Source organism: Schistocerca americana, chromosome 6 (assembly GCF_021461395.2).
Source record: "Schistocerca americana isolate TAMUIC-IGC-003095 chromosome 6, iqSchAmer2.1, whole genome shotgun sequence".
Lineage (NCBI taxonomy): Eukaryota > Metazoa > Arthropoda > Insecta > Orthoptera > Acrididae > Schistocerca > Schistocerca americana.
Window position 1 is genome coordinate 290,978,005 of NC_060124.1, and position 21,535 is coordinate 290,999,539.

Here is a 21,535-nt window from a genome sequence, read left to right on the forward strand (position 1 = left end):
GGAGGGCAGCGTGGAGGGTAAAAATCGTAGAGGGAGACCAAGAGATGAATACACTAAGCAGATTCAGAAGGATGTAGGTTGCAGTAGGTACTGGGAGATGAAGAAGCTTGCACAGGATAGAGTAGCATGGAGAGCTGCATCAAACCAGTCTCAGGACTGAAGATCACAACAACAACAACAACATAAATTTAAATGTCACGGAATATTTACTGAAGGTATTTGGTTGTAGAATAGCCTTGTGAAGAAATGAAACACACAATGTAAACAGGTTTAGACAAGAAGAGAATAGAACCTATTCAAATGTGATGCTACAGAAGAATGCTGAAGATTACATGGGTAGATCGAATAACTAATTAGTAGGTGCTCAATTGAATTGGACAGAAAGGAAATTTATGGCCAATCTGGACTAAAAGAACAGTCTGGCTGCCAGGACACATCCTGAGCCATCAAGAAATTGTCAGTTTGGTACTTGAGGGAAGTGTGTGTGGCATAAAAATTGTAGAGGGAGAACAAGGTTAAATACTATAAACAGGCTCAAAAGGATTTAGGTCGCAGTTGTTATGCGGAGATGAAAAAAGCCTTGCACAGGGTAGACTATCATGGAGTGCTATATCAAACCAGTCTTCGAGCTGAAGATAACAATAGCATCAGCTTTTTCTTTCCACTTTGAGTTGTTATAATAATATTTCCCTCTGCTTTCCTGCAAAAAATTTATAATGCAGTACAATCTTCCATAATTAATCTTCACAGCAGTGTACAAAATATTTACATTTATTGGCAGGTATATCAAGTAACGAAGCAGCTGGCACAGTTCACTACAGTAGATGTTGGATTATCTGTTGGTGGTCTTGACTTGAAAATACAGGTAACAAATCTGTGTCTTCAACTTATTGTTATTTTTTAGCATTTTGCATTGTCCTCATATTTGTAAAAACGTAGCATTATTTTTGTAGGAGAATGTTTTGAGAAAAAATCCAGATATTGTAATTGCTACGCCTGGACGTCTTATCGATCATTTGAAGAATACACCATCATTTAGCTTGGACAGTATTGAAGTCTTGATTCTTGATGAAGCAGATCGGTAAGTTAATACAGTAGATTTTATGTTTTGATACATCTGTAATTAGTTTGTGTTCCTTAGATACATTATGATATTACTCTTCACAGAATGCTGGATGAAAATTTTGCAGAACAGATGAAGGAGATAATACAGCAGTGTGCTAGGACAAGACAAACATTGCTGTTCTCTGCTACAATGACAGAGGAAGTCAAAGATCTGGCTGCTGTCTCTCTTAACAAGCCAGTTAAGATATTTGTTGATAGTAATCAAAATGTAGCTTTTAATCTACGCCAAGAATTTGTAAGGTAGTATTTTTTTAGTGATCTCATTATTTTACATTGATGGGTTTTATCCTACTCTAAACCTTGCATTTTATGCAGGATAAGAAAAGAACGGGAAGGAGATCGTGAAGCGATTTTGGCAGCTCTTGTGTGTCGTACCTTCAGAGACCATGTCATAGTATTTGTTCAGACAAAAAAGCAAGCACACCGTCTGCACATTCTCCTTGGTCTTTTGGGTATTAAGGTGTGTGCCATAACTTCTACAGTAGTTTTTTCTTTGGTTCTCATACATACTGTGCATTTTGTGAAAATTCGCAGGAGCAGGTTGTGAAGCATGAACTTTATGTATTAGTATTTGCAATAGTGATTTGCAAATGATTACAGTGCTAAAATTATTTTAAAGGAGTGCTGTTGTTCCCCCCTCCCTTTTGAAATCCCTGCCCTCTTTAGCACCCCAGTATCCCAACATACTAGAACAGTCAAAAACACGTCCCTTTCGAAGTTTGACTGTCATTCATTGGGCCCAGTAAAATGGTGAAATGTTTCTTTCTCTTTATTTTTGAGTACACGATTGGTGACTGTTTTCAAAAAGCAGCCAACACCGAAAACACCAAATTTGAATTTTTATTATTGTCTTAGTTTAAAATCTCTTGTTTTCATGATAATTTAATATCATACTTTCAGTACCGCCCCATGAACCATGGACCTTGCCGCTTGGTGGGGAGGCTTGCGTGCCACAGCGATACAGATGGCCGTACCGTAGGTGCAACCACAACGGAGGGGTATCTGTTGAGAGGCCAGACAAACATGTGGTTCCTGAAGAGGGGCAGCAGCCTTTTCAGTAGTTGCAGGGGCAACAGTTTGGATGATTGACTGATCTGGCCTTGTAACATTAACCAAAACGGCCTTGCTGTGCTGGTACTGCGAACGGCTGAAAGCAAGGGGAAACTACAGCCGTAATTTTTCCCGAGGACATGCAGCTTTACTGTATGATTAAATGATGATGGCGTCCTCTTGGGTAAAATATTCCGGAGGTAAAATAGTCCCCCATTCAGATCTCCGGGCGGGGACTACTCAAGAGGACGTCGTTATCAGGAGAAAGAAAAAAAGAAAACTGGCGTTCTACGGATCGGAGCGTGGAATGTCAGATCCCTTAATCGGGCAGGTAGGTTAGAAAATTTAAAAAGGGAAATGGATAGGTTAAAGTTAGATATAGTGGGAATTAGTGAAGTTCGGTGGCAGGAGGAACAAGACTTTTGGTCAGGTGAGTACAGGGTTATAAATACAAAATCAAATAGGGGTAATGCAGGAGTAGGTTTAATAATGAATAAAAAAATAGGAGTGCGGGTTAGCTACTACAAACAGCATAGTGAACGCATTATTGTGGCCAAGATAGACACAAAGCCCATGCCTACTACAGTAGTACAAGTTTATATGCCAACTAGCTCTGCAGATGATGAAGAAATTGATGAAATGTATGACGAGATAAAAGAAATTATTCAGGTAGTGAAGGGAGACGAAAATTTAATAGTCATGGGTGACTGGAATTCGTCAGTAGGAAAAGGGAGAGAAGGAAACATAGTAGGTGAATATCGATTGGGGGGAAGAAATTAAAGAGGAAGCCGCCTTGTAGAATTTTGCACAGAGCATAACTTAATCATAGCTAACACTTGGTTCAAGAATCATAAAAGAAGGTTGTATACCTGGAAGAATCCTGGAGATACTAAAAGGTATCAGATAGATTATATAATGCTAAGACAGAGATTTAGGAACCAGGTTTTAAATAGTAAGACATTTCCAGAGGCAGATGTGGATTCTGACCACAATCTATTGGTTATCAACTGCAGATTGAAACTGAAGAAACTGCAAAAAAGTGGGAATCTAAGGAGATGGGACCTGGATAAACTGAAAGAACCAGAGGTTGTAGAGAGTTTTAGGGAGAGCATAAGGGAACAATTGACAGGAATGGGGGAAAGAAATACAGTAGAAGAAGAATGGGTAGCTCTGAGAGATGAAGTAGTGAAGGCAGCAGACGATCAAGTAGGTAAAAAGGCGAGGGCTAATAGAAATCCTTGGGTAACAGAAGAAATATTGAATTTAATTGATGAAAGGAGAAAATATAAAAATGCAGTAAATGAAGCAGGCAAAAAGGAATACAAACGTCTCAAAAATGAGATCGACAGGAAGTGCAAAATGGCTAAGCAGGGATGGCTAGAGGACAAATGTAAGGATGTAGAGGCTTGTCTCACTAGGGGTAAGATAGATACTGCCTACAGGAAAATTAAAGAGACCTTTGGAGAGAAGAGAACCACTTGTATGAATATCAAGAGCTCAGATGGCAACCCAGTTCTAAGCAAAGAAGGGAAGGCAGAAAGGTGGAAGGAGTATATAGAGGGTTTATACAAGGGCGATGTACTTGAGGACAATATTATGGAAATGGAAGAGGATGTAGATGAAGACGAAATGGGAGATACGATACTGCGTGAAGAGTTTGACAGAGCACTGAATGACCTGAGTTGAAACAAGGCCCCGGGAGTAGACAACATTCCATTAGAACTACTGATGGCCTTGGGAGAGCCAGTCATGACAAAACTCTACCATCTGGTGAGCAAGATGTACGAGACAGGCGAAATACCCTCAGACTTCAAGAAGAATATAATAATTCCAATCCCAAAGAAAGCAGGTGTTGACAGATGTGAAAATTACCGAACTATCAGTTTAATAAGTCACAGCTGCAAAATACTAACCCGAATTCTTTACAGACGAATGGAAAAACTGGTAGAAGCGGACCTCAGGGAAGATCAGTTTGGATTCCGTAGAAATGTTGGAACACGTGAGGCAATACTAACCTTACGACTTATCTTAGAAGAAAGATTAAGAAAAGGCAAACCTACGTTTCTAGCATTTGTAGACTTAGAGAAAGCTTTTGACAATGTTAACTGGAATACTCTCTTTCAAATTCTGAAGGTGGCAGGGATAAAATACAGGGAGCGAAAGGCTATTTACAAATTCTACAGAAACCAGATGGCAGTTATAAGAGTCCAGGGGCATTTAAGGGAAGCAGTAGTTGGGAAGGCAGTGAGACAGGGTTGTAGCCTATCCCCGATGTTATTCAATCTGTATATTGAGCAAGCAGTAAAGGAAACAAAAGAAAAATTCGGAGTAGGTATTAAAATTCATGGAGAAGAAGTAAAAACTTTGAGGTTCGCCGATGACATTGTAATTCTGTCAGAGACAGCAAAGGACTTGGAAGAGCAGTTGAACGGAATGGGCAGTGTCTTGAAAGGAGGATATAAGATGAACATCAACAAAAGCAAAACGAAGATAATGGAATGTAGTCAAATTAAATCGTGTGATGCTGAGGGAATTAGATTAGGAAATGAGACACTTAAGGTAGTAAAGGAGTTTTGCTATTTAGGGAGTAAAATAACTGATGATGGTCGAAGTAGAGAGGATATAAAATGTAGACTGGCAATGGCAAGGAAATCGTTTCTGAAGAAGAGAAATTTGTTAACATCGAGTATAGATTTAAGTATCAGGAAGTCGTTTCTGAAAGTATTTGTATGGAGTGTAGCCATGTATGGAAGTGAAACATGGACAATAACTAGTTTGGACAAGAAGAGAATAGAAGCTTTAAAAATGTGGTGCTACAGAAGAATGCTGAAGATAAGGTGGGTAGATCACGTAACTAATGAGGAGGTATTGAATAGGATTGGGGAGAAGAGAAGTTTGTGGCACAACTTGACTAGAAGAAGGGATCGGTTGGTAGGACATGTTTTGAGGCATCAAGGGATCACAAATTTAGCATTGGAGGACAGCATGGAGGGTAAAAATCGTAGAGGGAGACCAAGAGATGAATACACTAAGCATATTCAGAAGGATGTAGGTTGCAGTAGGTACTGGGAGATGAAGAAGCTTGGACAGGATAGAGTAGCATGGAGAGCTGCATCAAACCAGTCTCGTGACTGAAGACCACAACAACAACAACTTTCAGTAATGTTACCTTGTGCTCTGTGGACATCGGTATGAATGTTGACCTTTTTACAAATGTCTTACATTATTAAACAGTGTTGTGAATTGAAGAGCAGCAGCTGTGCAGCATCTTGAAATTCCTCTTTTAGGGTCTTTGACTGGCATGGCAGGCATAATAATGTCCTGTTCATGACCTGCACTGGGCGAATTTCATTCCACCGTTGCACTTCATCACTCAACATAAGAATAAAAGGGGGACAAAACACACACTGCAGGATTACTTCTTTGGAAAATGTAAATTCAGTATTAACTTTGTAAAGTGATATTCTGGAATTCACATGACAACGAAATATACATATTCATTCTTATGCTACTTCTGGTTCTGACTTTTGATACAAGGGCCATATGTGTGTCTTTGACCCATGTCAAAGCCAGTCTCAAGCTACATCCACCCAGTACATGCTGCTCCTGTTCTGTGACAGATATATTCCGTCACTTTAGAGCCACGGTCATCTGCAAGAGCATCTGGGTCATATGCTAACTCCACCGCAACTTCTGTGCATTCTTTTATTTGTGTGTTGTAATAAACCACCTATACACTCAAATAAATGACCACAGCCAAACTGTGTCCATAGAAAAGACTGATCATCCTTCCCTCCTTGCCCTGCATTAGCTCTGTGCTCGTCCCAACCATATACTGTGCTTAATGCACTCAAGTCACATCCACAAGGAGTGAAGCTGATATCCTCATCTGACGATCCAAAATTTAAGTTTCCCTTATTTGATTAAGCCAAATTTCAGGATTATTGCTTTAAAATGGACATGGGTGATTTCTTTCCCCGTCCTTGTCTAATCCGACCCTTTATTTTACCTCTCATGGCCTCACCACTAATGGAAGCATAATCTTCCTTCCTCTCTTATTCCTCACCATTTCTGTCTGGTCCTTGCACATGTCTGTAAGACTATGACTCCTCTTTTACACTGTTCTCGTAGCAGTTTCCCTCTGATGTCTCACACTCCATACCAATCCCTGTGACCTATTCCTCCGTGTGCAGTTTATCTGTGCCAGGATGAACTCTCTCTGGTACTATATTCTTGTCCCCTTCACTTGCCATCCCTAACAGGACCCAAGACACAACATATCTGGAAATAACACAAACTCGTATCAAGGATATTTCTCATTCCATAGTTAATATTATTGTGTATACAGTTGCATAGCAACAGCAGTCTCTTGACCTGCTAGGCTGTCATTTCACTTCTTTGAAAATCAGTGGTGAAGTAATCCCTCTGCCACCAAAAGCTGTACAGGTTGTAGTATGCATCAAGGAAGGAGTTTCAATTTTTTTGTTTGGACTAGTTTGGCATTTTAAAGCAATAATCCTGGAATTTGGTTAATCAAGTTAGGGAAACCCATGAAACTTAAATTTTGGATGGTCAGATGAGGATATCAGCCTCACTCCTTCTGAATGTGAGTTGAGTGCATTAACCACAGGTTTGTGACTTGTACATTTAGCCATCGCGAGAGCGTTACAAATTTCATTGAAAGTTTGAAGTGGGACACACTTGCAGATAGACGACACGCTAAATGGTAGGGGCTGCTCACTAGATTCTGAAATACAATCTTCGCCGAGGATGTAGAGCATATATTATTACCACCAACTTTCAAATCACGCAGTGATGACCATTCAAAGATAAGGGAAATTAGAGCTCGTACTGAGGCATTCAGACAGTCGTTTTTCCCTTGTGCAATCGGCGAGTGGAACAGAGGGGGTGGCCGGGGGAGGGGATATGACTTTGGCGCAAATTGTGCCCTCAGCCACGCACCGCTTGATGGCTAGCGGAGTATATATGTAGATGTAGATTAGCTCTGACAGTTGTTGTAATCATGGCAGCTGGCTTAATATGTAGCACAGAAATTAGCTACCATTACATAAGAGAAGTGTAACCTTGCCTACACTGCACATATCCCCCGTTTTGTGAGATGAGGGTATTCTCTACATTTCTCCTGACACCGCCTCAAAACAGACAAATAAAAATATAGATAGCATATAATGGCCCCCTTGGAGGAGTTACAAACAATGTATGGACAATTCTCAGGTGCAAGAGTGATTTTTGTATTACACTTTGCTTTGTACGAATAAGAGGAGTGTGTTATGGGAGTGCATTATGAACAGTTCATTGACTTTGAATGAAGCATATTGTTTTGTTTTCAAGTAGTTGGTTTATTATAATATCAAATTGCCAAGCATACAGGAAGAGAGTAAGCTGGATGGAAAGAGTGAGTAATGAAAGAGTATTGGAAAGGGTTGGTGAGAGAAGATGTCTGCTGAAGGTTGTAAGAGAAAGGAAAAAGAACTGATTGGGACATTCATTGAGAAGGGAGTGCTTGCAGGCAAATTCTTTGGAAGGATTGGTTTGTGGGAGAAGACTGAGAGGAAGAAGGAGATACAAGATGATAGATGGCATAAAGGGAAGAGGAAATTATGCAGACCTGAAGAGGATGGCAGAAGACCAGACAGGCAGGAGAACTACCATGTGAAAACCTGCCTTTTGGCAGAAATTGATGATGATACAGGAAGAGCCTCCAGCACTGTCATGTGGTTGTGACATTATTGGTTAAGTGGAGACCAAACACAGATCATACTGTGACAACAGTCAGTGATGACCCGTAGATGGAATAATAAGAGTAGAATCAATGGTTAATAGTGAAATACAGTGAAAGTTCACTAGATGTCTACAGTCAGTATCCAGTCCTATCTTTCACAGTTTTATTGCTACTATTGTTGATACTGAATCATGAACACCAATCACTCCATGGGGGGTGTGAATACTGACAGGAGCAAGCTAGTTGACATCAGATTATCTTCCTCTATGACCTGGCGTGTACATCAACATGTGAAACAGACATCTGGAGGTGCACATTCATCTGTACCTTGCTGAGGAATACCTAGAAGAGCTGTACAATTTCCAGTTGCCTTTGGTTGACGATCCCTCTTGACACATGAGGATCACTCAAAAACTTACTGTAAAATATGAGATAAAAAGTTGCTACATATACCCATTCAGCGTTACAGAATAATGTGTCAGACTAATGTTCACAAAATACAAAATATCTTTTGTGTTTCTTGTCATACTTATAACACCAGTAAAAATTATATCAGTAGAGGCTGCAGAACCATGCTCAGCTTACATAAGTTGAGAGAACCAGACAAATATAGAATAGAGATGTGGAAATAAAATGACAGTAGACCTCATCTAAAGGAAGATATTTGTCCATGACAGGATTTTTACTTGTGATATATTTATCCCGCTAAAAACAATTTTTTTTTTTGATTTAAATCATGAATTGTGTGTCACTTTCAGATACAACACTCTTTTGTCTCATATTTAAAGTAACTGTTTCCATTCTCTGTATTCAGTTGGTCTTTAGTTCTGATGGTACTTGCTTAGCTGTGGAAATCAGTCAACCTTGTTATTGATTTCTGCAGTCAAGACAATTCTGATGAAAACATTCGTTGAACATTAAATCCCATGCTTCATAGACAATGTTTGGTTTCAAGAAATCAGATGCCATGTACAGTTACACGTTGCATGCTCCAATCAGCTTTAATTATGACTCAAATTTCTATTCATCATAATATTTTATGATAATTATAATTTTGTGCATGTACAAATTTGAAGAAAACACAACATAGATAATAACTGAATTGAGAACTACATAACATTTGTATTTTTTCAGGAGTTACTCACATTTTTGACTGAAAAAATTCACTTGTTATTTTCACTTTAACTTCTAATGTGTGTAATCATCACTATAAATGATATCGCAGCTCTCTGACGGCTGAGTATTGTGTTCCTGTTGAGTGACTGCTAGCTTTTTTTAGCAGTCATGCTTCACAGAAGAAATATATTTTAGGAGGGATGTGAGATCTGCTATCTTTTCTGGGCAGATGGGCCAAATACTTAGTATAGGAAAGCTTTGTTTATGTTCACAAATTCTGGTTGGCTACCTATTGTAGATTTCTTCAAATTCACCATAAGGAATTAAAAACCTTTACAAATACTGCAAATAAACAGTACCGTACAACCACGCACTGGAAAACTGAACCACATCCTTCGCCAGGGCTTAGATTACCTATCATCATGCCCTGAATTGAGGGACACCCTACCTGAGACACTTCAATCACCTCCTAAAGTGGTGTTCCAACACCCACCCAACCTCCACAACATCCTAGTTCATCATTATGCCACTCACAGTCCCAACCCTTTGCCACAAGGATCATATCCTTGTGAAAGACACAGGTGCTAAACCTGCCCAATCCACCCACCCAGCACTTCCTATTCCAGTCTCGTCACAAGTTTATCCTATCCCATCAGGGGCCGGGCCACCTGTGGCTTCAGTGGCTGCTTCACTACCTGAGCCATCTAGATTCTTCCCTCCACCACCAGCTTTTCTAAACTGCGCAAAAGGGATTTATCCTTGCAATGCATTCTCTACTCCCATAATTATCCCGGTGTCAACCTACAGTAACATACTGTCCCAACAGTTTCCACCTCCTCTATCCCCATTCTTATCTCCCACCCTGTTTATTTGCAGCTGTCTGCCAATGCATCCACCCATCCTTCTTCACTCCTCTCCATTTTTGCTCCATTTGTCCTCACATTACTGCCCCCTAACCTCCTGACTCTGTGCCTGTCGTCATTCTAGTCCGTGCACACTCCACAAGACAGTGTTCGTTTCTCTCCCCATCAGTACATAATCCCTTCCCCTTCCCCTTCCCAACCCCCTCCAGATTGCTGCTTGTATTCCACATGATGTTACATTCTGACACAAGATACTGGAATGACGTGTGTGTGTGTGTGTGTGTGTGTGTGTGTGTGTGTGTGTGTGTGTGTGTGTGTGTGTGTGTGTTCCTGCTTATGTGTGTGAATGCTGTGTCTCTCTTTTACTGATGAAGGCTGTGGACGGGTGTGTGTGTGTGTGTGTGTATGTGTGTGTGTGGTGTTCCTGCTTATGTGTGTGAATGCTGTGTCTCTCTTTCACTGATGAAGGCTGTGGTTGAAAGCTGTATGTAAGTATCTTTTAATTGTGCTTGTCTGCAACTTGAGGTGTCTTCTTTATGGTAAGTAGCAATCTGTCTTTTCCTACATTGTTGATATTACTACCTGGAGTCTCCATTGTTTGAAAATTGTAGTTAGTAACTTTGATCTCTCAAAGCTGTAATGAAATATTAAGTTCCCATAGAAAGTATTGCCACGTACTGGTGCAAGAATTAATGAATAGAGTTAAACATTTTGGCTTCTGAAAATATAAATGTTTGTGAAAGTTTCATAATCACAAGTAGAAAAATTGTAAAATTGGAGTTAGTTGGTTTGGCTTCTGAGTGGCACAGCTAGTGGTGCATAATGTAGCCACATTTAAAATAACAGGCTGGTGGATTTGTGTGAATGTGTGTGAGGACAGGAGATTGAACAGAAAGACGGACAGTAGGATAGAAACCCTGTGTAAAAGAGAGGTTTGAAAATGACATTTTGTCATACTGTTTTCCTCTAAATATTTTGTTAATGAACAGATTTGCCCTGTATCAACTGGAGTCGTAATTTTGAATCTGTGTTCATGTAGCAAGTTTCATTTTCAGACATTATCATTGTTTTGTAGGTATAAGGAGAATAACACTGGTAGGAAAACTTTACCTTCTGTTGACCATTCATTATTATTTGGCATATGTTACTTGTGTTTTATTGCCAGTAATTCCAGTATTCCAACTTTATGGACAGTTTGATATACATTTAAATTTTGGTTTTAACAGGTTGGAGAACTGCATGGAAATCTGACACAGCCTCAGCGTTTGGAAGCTCTGAAGCGTTTCAAGAATGAAGAGCTGGACGTTCTTGTGGCAACTGATGTTGCAGCTCGAGGTCTAGACATTCGAGGAGTAAAAACTGTAAATGTCTTCAAGGAATTTTGTATTTTAGTTTTCTTGTCTCCATTCTGTGCTTAAAAGTTTAAATTCTTAACTATCTGTAATGAATATTTTCAATGTTTGGGTATTGCTGATGTGAGAACATTTTCACTGCAAAGACACTGCACCTTGTATATGAAGTACATTTCTTTCGCATTAATCTTCTTATGTGATGTCTCACTAATTTTTATAAAGCCTACAACAAGGTCTCAGGAGACTGTACACAAGCTCATGTAGAACATGGATGAGGAACAAAAGTGACCATCTTCTTTTCAAAGAAATAACTCTCACACTCACCATAATTGCCTGCTTATGATCAGTGATTATGTTCTGGGTCATTCCATGTAAAAACATAGATATTTTGATGGATCCTAAGGTAACAATTTCAGAAATTAGTTGTATTTGGTACATGAAGTACTACTTAGTAATGAATTGACCCACAGACATCCCTTTTTTGCATCTCGTATGTGGGCCACTAAGGTGATGTAATATATAAAAAATAGCATACATCATTCAGTTTTTTTATGAAAAATGTTGAAAAACACACTTTTTCCAAGTTGTGCTTTAAATTTGTGATTTTTTTTTTAATAAATAAGTATAACTTTGTACAGGTTAACAGTACAGTCCACAGCTTGTGCACCGTGACTCTTTAGTCTAGTATTAAGTGTAAATAATAATGAACAGCATTTAGCATTGCAATTAATAGTCTTACCTTCACTTAAAATATGACTCCATCGGGAAAAAATATCGAATGTGATGAACTTCTAAGTCTGAGAAGGGGGGGGGGGGCATAGACAATTGAATCTCAGTTTAATTTTATGCTGAAATGTTTACATATCTGATAGCAATCTAAGGAGCAAAGAGGAATATCCTAACTCACTTTATTCACATTGCCACTTACACATACTGCCCACACTCAATGTTACAGGGAACTGGTGAAGAAAATCCATGTGCATTCTTTGAAAAGTTGTACCTAAAATATTTATGGTTGACTTGTGGGTCAGAACTGTAAACAGTTGAGAGCTGAAAAGACTTACCAATCAATTTTCTGAATGTATATATTGTATTTTGCTGCTAAATGTCTCTTCAGTGTAAATAATTACAAGAGGCAGCTAAGATGAACAAATGTGGTGAAATAAATTAATTAAAAAGATAACTTTAGTGAAATAAAAGAAAAGATGCAAGCAATGATGAGAAGCATTAATAATTTTTTACGTGTATGCCAGTGTATGTAGACATATACAGATTCAAATGTAAAGATGGAAATTGTATTTTTAAAACTCCACCTTGCATATAATATTGTTTTCCTTGACATTTTGATCCAAAACCTATATAAGTTCACTTAAATGTAAGAATTGCAATCTTTTTTAGCACTTAATGTCAAGTTCATGCAACCATTCACTGTGACTTTGTATTTATGAGAATCCACCTCGCATATAACATTAGGGAAGGGGACCCAACAAGCATCTTTCCTACTAGGCCATGGATGTAATCATGATTCATCAAGAGACATTCAGTTTATCTCAACATCTTTAAAGTCATGTGATAACTGGGAAATGTGTCCTGTATAGCAGTTTTCATCTCATTTGAAAGCCACATACTGTCTCGCATGCAGCTGTTCCAACAAAGCATTTTCATGAGCTGCCATAGCAACAGCCGTCCCATTTGCATCTGTTGAAAGTCTCTTCATTAAAAAGGTGTTAATAGTAGTGACTGGAATTGCATGGTGTGATTGTTTACCTCTGTTCCAAGAAACTGTAATGTGGTTTGATAACTTGCGAAGAAACAAAGAATGTGTTGTTGGTTTGTATTTTCTGTACAGCTCTTTCAGATGACTCATAATAAGCCCTTTTCTGCATGTGATCCTCCTTGTTATCTACCATAGTGGAAACATAATTTTCCCTTCCTGCACAGAGTCTTCAAAAATTGTCATTTTCATAAAACGTCACTATGTCTTGTTTCACAGTTTCAGGTTAACATCTGTAATCACTTATCCATTTTGCAGAAGCGGTTACACCTCTAATATCATTAACTTTTCTTGCTACACATACTATGTGCTCTGTGACACCGAAAGTAGCTGCTAGTCATGAAAGTGGAACTAGTGTTGAAACTAGAATCTCCTTGCTGTGAGTTGAATGTCTTCATTTTTAAGTGAGAAGCTCCATTACGTTGGAAAAATGTTCTGTGTTGTTCACATGGGCACCCCACAAAATACAAGGCTTTTATACTTTCTTTGTAGGGTATCAAATCATATGAAAATTTCTTGGCACGCAGGTACTCCACAGTGAGCACAGTTGCAGGACACTATCGCACCACGCATTTTTAGTCACTACTGATAACACTTTTCTAATGAAGAGACTTTCGACAGGTAACAGATGGGACCACTGTTGCTATGGCTGCTCGTGAAAAATCTTTGTTGGGGCAGTATGTAGCTTTCAAGTAAGATGAAAACTGCTACATACGACACATTTCCTAGTTGTCACATGAATTTAAAAACGTTAAAATTAACTGTGTGTCTCCTGCTGAATCACAATACCTTCCATGGCCCAGTAGGCAAAATGCTTTTTATGTCCTCTTCTCTAATGTTATCTGCAAGGTGGATGTCCCATCATTATGAAGTCACAGTGCATGGTTGTATAAACTTTACAATAAATGATATCAATATAATAGAGGGAAACATTCCATGCGGGAAAAATATATTTAAAAACAAAGATGATGTGACTTACCATACGAAAGCGCTGGCATGTCTGTTTGTGTTTCTTTACAATAAATGAATTGAAAAGACTGTGTCTCGTACATTTAAGTAAACTTATTTTGTTTTTCGATCAAGATGACAAGAAAAACAATGTTATATGCAAGATGGAAGAATTTTGAAAATACAGTTTCCATCTTTATGTCAGAATTTATTTATGAAACTGTTCTGTGTAGAATTTTTACGTCTATATACACTGATATGTATGTAAAAAATTATTACTGTCACTCATTATTGCTTGCATCTTTTCTTTTATTTCAGCGAAGTTTCTTTTTAATTTAGGCTGACAGAATAAGGATATATCACTACATTTGTTCACCCAAGGTGTCTCTTGTAATTCTTTCCCTTCAAAAGACATTTAACAGTGAAACACAACAAATAAATCAAGAAAAATGATTGTTAACACTTTTCAGCTCACAACTGTTTACAGTTCTGTCACACAAGTCGACTGCAAATATTTTAGAATTTAGGCTAACTGAATAAGGATATACCAACATTTGTTCACCCAAGGTCTCTCTTGTAATTCTTTACCTTGAAAAGACATTTAACAGTGAAACACAACAAATACATTAAGAAAAATGATTGTTAACACTTTTCAGCTCACAACTGTTTTCAATTCTGTCGCACAAGTCAACTGCATATATTTTAGGTACAGTTTTTCAAGAAATACACATGGATTTTGTTACCTAGTACACTATAGTGTCGAGTGTGGATGGTATGTGCAAGTGGCATTTTCATAAAGTGAGTTAGGATATTCTTCTTTGCACCTAAAATTGCTATAAAATTCAATGTTTTTTCCCGATGGAGTCACCTTTAAGTAAAGGTAAGAACTATTAATTGCAATGCCAAACACTTTTCGTTAATGCTAGTACTTAATAGTAGTACTAAAGAGTTACAGTGTGCAAGTTGTGGTCTGTACTATTAACCTGTACAAAGTTATGCCTTTTTAAAAGATCACAAATTTAAAGCACAGCATGGAAAGGAGTATGTTTTTCAGTGTTTTTCATAAAAAGTCTGAATGATGTATCATATTTATTATACGTTATATCAACTTAGTGGCCTACATACTAGATGCATTAAAAATTGAAATATGTAGGTCAAGTCATTACTAAGTAATTGCTCTCTGAAAATACAGAAATTAATGCCTGACTAATGATTAATTACAAATCCTTGACCCTTCAGACACATATTTATCAAAAATGATTAGAGTTAGGGCAGTGCTATTGGGCAGTTTTACTATTAAGACATGTAAGTGTCCATGTACCAAATATGACTAAGTCCTGAAATCGCCGCCTTATTACCCCCTGTAAGATTACACAATGACTCTCCAGTATAAAATCAGTCCTAAATTGTGTCAGTCCTACAAAAGTGCTTGACAATACACCTCGTGTGTCTTTGATACTCTCCCCCCCCCCCCTCTCCCCCCCCTCCCCCACTCCCCCCCCCCCCCCCCCCCCCACACACACACACACACACACACACACACACACACACACACACACACACACAAATTCACTTTGAGCATAACTTTTTGCTACTCTTTCATCCATCAACTGTGTCCAGATGCCTTGCTTTAAAGGTACACTATCATTGTCTTACGTTCCTTTAGTCATTACTGTCATTGTCAGATTTCATTATTTGGCCAAGCAAGGTGGCTCAATGGCTGTAATACTGTACTCATTCAGGAAAAGCTGGGTTCAGATCCCTGTTCACCCAGCCAGATTGATGTTAACTGTGGTTTCCCTAAATCAGTTAAGCCTAATACCAGGTTGGCTCCATTGAAATAGCCATACTGATTTCCTTCCTCATCTTTATTCAATATGAGCTTGTACAGTGTCTTCAGTGACTTCTTTATCAATAAGATGTTTAATCCTAACTTTCCTTCTTGTCTTTCTTAGTCCACAGTGAATTTTGTTGACATTTAAATAAGTGACTAGCACACAATGAAAAAGCAAAAGTTGTATAATAGCTTCAGCTACTCACATATAGGGGGTCCATCAACCTACTGTGGAAGTGTAAACTGTTCTCTGCAGTCAATCTTATTTTCAATTAATTCACCCTTACGTTTGAAGTGTGCCGCATTTGTTGTCATATCATAATGACAGAGAGCAGTTACCATTAAGCTGAACAAATTCACACTGCTATCTATTTTCATATTAATCCAGTCCGTATCTTTCTTCCTGTACATGCTCCTACCTTGATTTTTCTTGTTTTATAACTATTGAGTAATTCATATTTACAATTTTAGGCGGGAAGTCTGAATTGGTGCTATTTTTATATCGATTCATGTATTTCTTTCTTGGATAATAATATATAAGGGTATACTATCTGGTGAAGGAGCCAGCAGTCAGATAGCAGCAAAAATTGTTCAGCAAGGAATAGATACTACTGAAAAGGTGGAGAGATTTTTCAGACATGATTATTTATTGCTGTGTCAGTGTGAAATGTCATTCATTTCTGTCTTCCCACAAACAGCAGATGGCATTAAATTATGTTGATATAAATTCTTCATATATTTACTGGATTGGGCATTGTCATACTTCTGCATTAATGTGACACAAGTCTTGGAGCAGTGAAGCCTTTGACTCATTCTGGATAGTATTTGCTTCTATTCGTGCCATTATTTGTAAATAAAAATGTGTTACTGCCTTGCTTCTAGTCCATTTAATTCTTACAATCTTTTGGCATGAGAATTGTATTGGATCATCCATAGCAACATCATTTTCATTTCCATAATGAATTACTTTTTAGGTGATAAATTTTCTGATGCCTGCAACAGTGGAACATTATATTCATAGAGTGGGCCGTACTGCACGTGCGGGTCGTGCAGGAGTGTCTGTATCATTAGCTGGTGAAGCAGAATACAAAGTAGTCAAAGAAGTTGTCAAGAATGCTTGTACTCCCCCCAAAAACAGAATTATTCCTCCAGGTAAGTTAGCATTATCATATTCAATTACCATTTGGTAACAGGGCTTGAAATGTGATATTTGTTCTATTACAGTTTGATTTTTTGGTTAACAAGTATTATGATAAACTATGAAATTTGTTACAGACATAATCAGCAAGTATTGTGAGCGTGTTAATGCTCTTGAGGATGATATTCAAAAAATTCTACAAGAAGAAAGAGAAGAACGGGAACTTCAAAAAACTGAGAATCAGGTAAACAGAGCCGAGAAGCTCTTGAAAGAAGGAAAAGGAGATAAATCTCAGCGTTCATGGTTTCAAACTGAAAAGGACCGCCGACTAGAGAAAGGTTTCCATTTTTGAGTACATATCTTATTTATCAGATTAATACTTTTAGCATTATTTCTCCATTTTCTGAAGTTGAAGAAAAGAGATTGCAAACTGCTGTGTTAGAATATTTACCATCACCACTGCATTTAGATGACCGAGCTAGGTCAAGATTCACGTGGCTGTTTCTCTGCACTGAATTTAATTAGACACATTCCACGTTATCCTTTCTGCCACATCATCCCACTGTCTGAAAAGAAGATTGCATTCAAAACAAAAAGTTAATGGCTACTGAAATTGTATCCTTGATTGTAGAATATTTTTTAATCTTGAAATATGTTTTAAGGAGCTTATTCTGATAGCAATCAACTATAATTTATTGCTCTTAATGAAAGAGAAAGGGCAGAATTTTGGAAAGAAATCCTAAGAGAGTAAACATATTTGGATGTGAATAAAATGAAGTGTGAAAAAAGTGAGTCGTGATACACCTGTAGCCCCTGGTGATATTAGGCTTTGGTACCGGAAAGTTCTGGATGCAATATAAATAATGTAATCACTCATAGAGTAGTAAATGTAATCATTCTGCTGAGTTTTCTGCTGGCGAGTGATTTACTAAGTAGCGCAAATACAGATGTCCACTCCCTCCCCCCTCCCTGAAACTATGTGCGTGCCTTTTTAGCACACTTGGTCACTAGCTTAAGGTTAAATGAAATAAAGAATTAATAATCTATTTAATTAGCAGTGGATGTGATTAAAGAAATAAATATCTGTGAAGTATATTAAGACAAACAATGATAAAAATAAAATCTTAAAACATCATTAAAATTAAATGCTAGTGTGGTGAGAGTGTCATTATTGGTTTTTGTTTAAATTGTGCTGATAATAATAAAAGATTGCTCTGCATTTTAGCTTTCAGCCAACGGGCTTTCTTCTGAAGTAGAAAACACATCCACATGCACAAGTCACAACATCTGAGCACTGTCTCTGGCCACTGTGGCTGGACTGATTCATATCCGAGCCTGATGGGCGTAGCAGTCTAGTGGTGGAGGGAATGAGGAGGCATGGGGCAGTGAGGGAGGGAGTAGCAGGGTGATGTGGGGGAAAGTGTAGTGGGAAGGGAATAGGTAATTGTAAGACAGAGACTCCCCCCCCCCCCCCCCCTGCGGGTTCGGGGGTAAGAATAGGCCTGCGGTATTCCTGCCTGTCGTAAGAGGCGACTAAAAGGAGTCTCAAACGTTTCGGCCTTAATGTGATGGTCCCCTCTTGGGTTTGACCTCCATTTTTCCAAATTTCCGTTGTTAGTGCATGCCATTTGGGGAAGGACGCCTTACATGGTGTTTTTCTATTGATCCATCATGCACCACCATCTTGCGTGCTACCTATTGTCGTGTGGCGGGATTTACACCCAACGTCTTCTGGGTTGCCTCCTTGTCTTGTGCGCAATCCCCTTCTTAGCACCCCCGACAACTGTGGACCCTTTCAACACCTAAAATCCAGCACGGTAGCCAGTCCGTTGTGGTGGGGTCGTCATGTACCCTCTTGGTGGTAGCCCCCTGACCACGCAGGGATCGCACTACAGATGCCAGAGCTGTTTCCTCCCCACGCATGCCAAGGAGTATGTGCCCATCTTGTCTGGGGCACGGGGACTCCGGGCAACGGGATATCGGCGAGGTACCCGTTGCTTTGGCTGGGTGGCACCCTTGGGGAGAGCCCTCGTTCGGAGTAGGTGGCATCTGCGCGGATGTGGCGCAATAAAGCGCAATAAATCGCACCAAGCTGGTGGTCGCACGGCCACCGGCGTCTCTAAGCGAGGCAGAGTTGACTTTGATGCTGCGCAATATGACCCTTAGTCGTTCCCCTCGTTGGCTGCACCGTGGGAGGGACGCAGATCTAGTGCCAAGCAGGAGCCTTACGTACCACAATACCTTGTCTGCAGCAGGACTGATGGTGACTCCTTTCTTACGACGAAGCCTCTGTTTTTTGTGGAACACCTGGAGGATAAGTTTGGGGAAGTGGCGGTATTGTCTAAAATGAGGAATGGGTCCATCCTCCTCAAGACATCCTCCCCAGCCCAGTCACTAGCGTTGCTCTTGTGTGATAAGCTGGGTGACGTCCCTGTTACCGTCACACCCCACAGTAGCTTAAATATGGTCCAGGGGATTATTTACCATCGTGACCTATTGTTACAATCCGACGACGAGCTGAGAGCCGACTTGGAACGACGTGGTGTACATTTTGTCCATTGTGTACATAGAGGACCCAAGACTAACAGGGTGGCCACTGGTGCCTTTATCTTGGCCTTCGAGGGTGCTGTATTGCCCGAGAAGGTCAAGGTAATGGTTTACCATTGTGACATCAAGCCATATGTCCCTCCCCCGATGTGGTGCTTCCAGTGCTGGAAGTTTGGGCATATGTCCTCCCGTTGCCCATCCAGCACCACATGTCGAGATTGCGGACGCCCCTCTTATCCCGATTCTCCATGTGCGCCTCCGCCTGTGTGTGTCAACTGTGGGGAGCACCACTCTCCATGCTCGCCGGATTGCCCCGTTCTTCATAAGGAACGGAAGATAATGGAATTTAAGAGCCTGGACTGGCTTACTTATCGAGAGGCAAAACTGAAATTTGACAGGTTGTATCCTGCTTCCCTTCGCACATTTTATGCTGCAGCCACGTTATCGTCGCCCTCGCGAGCAGCGGTTGTCGCCTCATCTGTGCCGCCTTCAGTGGGCCCTCGGGGCCGTGCATCTCTGTCTGCTCCCCTGGTGTCTGGGGGCAAGCCTTCCTCTGTTGCCCCCTTAGCAGTTGGGGGCAAACCCTCTTCTGTCGCTCCCCCCACACTTACTTCTGGAGTGACATCTGCTCCAAAACCGGGGAGCTCGATCCCTCCCCCTCCTTCTCTGCCGGCATTGCCTCTGCCGGTTCCTCTCTCGCGGAAGGGGTCCCTCGGGGCTCTCCCTTCCTCCGTTTCTTCTCCTACCCAGCTGGATGTCAGCCAGTGGCTGAAGGTTCCGCCACCTGCTGGTCGTAGAGCTTCTGCGTCGTCATCAGCCACTGACGATCCTTCAGAGAAGCTCTCCCAGACCTCTAACCCTAAGGACAGACGCGAGAAGAAGGAACGGAACGTGTCCAAGAAGAAGGACGTTCCGGCGGTTTCAGTACCACCTGCTGTACATAGTTCTGGCTCCGGGGATGAGGTGGAGATCCTCGCCTCTGCCGCGGATCTTGCCCTCACGGAACCCTCGGGGGCCTTCCCTCTGGACACAGCTGACTCTCCCCCGGTGGTGGCAGTTGGCTCTGAGGTGCCGTCTGCCTCTTAGTTGCCTTCATGCCCTCCCAGTCTCTTCCTGCTTCCATTCTCCAGTGGAACTGCGGCGGTTATTTCCGCCACCTGCCTGAGCTCCGGATGCTTCTGAGTATTTCCCCTGTTCTCTGCATTGCTCTGCAGGAAACTTGGTTTCCAGCAATGCGGACCCCCGCCCTTTGCGGTTATCGGGGATACTATAAGAACCTGCCTGTCAACGGGCGTCAGGTGGGGTTTGCCTCTTTATTCACCACTCTGTCTATAGCTCGCCAGTACCCCTTCTGACGCCTTTAGAGGCAGTCGCTGCCAGGGTTGAACTCTCGCCGGCTATTACTGTTTGCTCTGTTTACATTCCTCCGAATGGGGAGCTCCCCCGACATGTCTTGGCTGCGCTGCTGGCTCAACTCTCGCCACCATTGCTGCTTCTGGGCGATTTCAATGCCCGCAACCCTCTATGGGGTGGGACTGTCTCCGATGACCGTGGTCGTGCCGTGGAGCATGTGTTGGCTCAGCTCGACCTTAGCCTCTTGAACACCGGTGCTCTCACGCATTTCAGTGTGGCCCATGGCTCGTTCTCGGCCATCGATCTCTCTCTTTGCAGCCCCGGACTTGTCCCATCCCTCCACTGGAGAGTGCATCCTGACCTGTGTGGCAGTGACCATTTTCCCATCTATTTGTCACTGCCCCAGTGTCATTCTTCTGGGCGCCTGCCTCGCTGGGCTCTCAACAGGGCTGACTGGCCGGCTTTTACTTCCGCTGCCACCATTGCATCTCCCCCACAGGGTGACATTGAAGAGGTGGTCCGTGCCTTGACCACGTCAATCATTTCTGCGGCCGAGGCTGCCATCCCCCGCTCTTCTGGTCTCCCTCGGAGGAAGGCTGTACCCTGGTGGTCGCCGGAGATTGCTGAGGCTATTCACGACCGTAGGCGGGCTCTCCAGCGTCATAGGCGGCACCCGTCTCTGGAAACCCTCA

At 40.9% G+C, this 21,535-nt stretch overlaps 1 protein-coding gene across 1 annotated transcript in view; it reads left to right on the plus strand.

The window, feature by feature from the left end:
- The window catches only part of LOC124619747 (probable ATP-dependent RNA helicase DDX27), an 83,483-nt gene that overhangs the window by 48,798 nt on the left and 13,150 nt on the right, over nucleotides 1-21,535 (plus strand). The window contains exons 6-12 of the mRNA XM_047146326.1: nucleotides 782-865; nucleotides 954-1,081; nucleotides 1,168-1,365; nucleotides 1,441-1,585; nucleotides 11,124-11,258; nucleotides 16,780-16,957; nucleotides 17,081-17,281. Coding sequence (XP_047002282.1) covers nucleotides 782-865; nucleotides 954-1,081; nucleotides 1,168-1,365; nucleotides 1,441-1,585; nucleotides 11,124-11,258; nucleotides 16,780-16,957; nucleotides 17,081-17,281 — 1,069 coding nt within the window. The remainder of the gene's footprint in view (nucleotides 1-781; nucleotides 866-953; nucleotides 1,082-1,167; nucleotides 1,366-1,440; nucleotides 1,586-11,123; nucleotides 11,259-16,779; nucleotides 16,958-17,080; nucleotides 17,282-21,535) is intronic.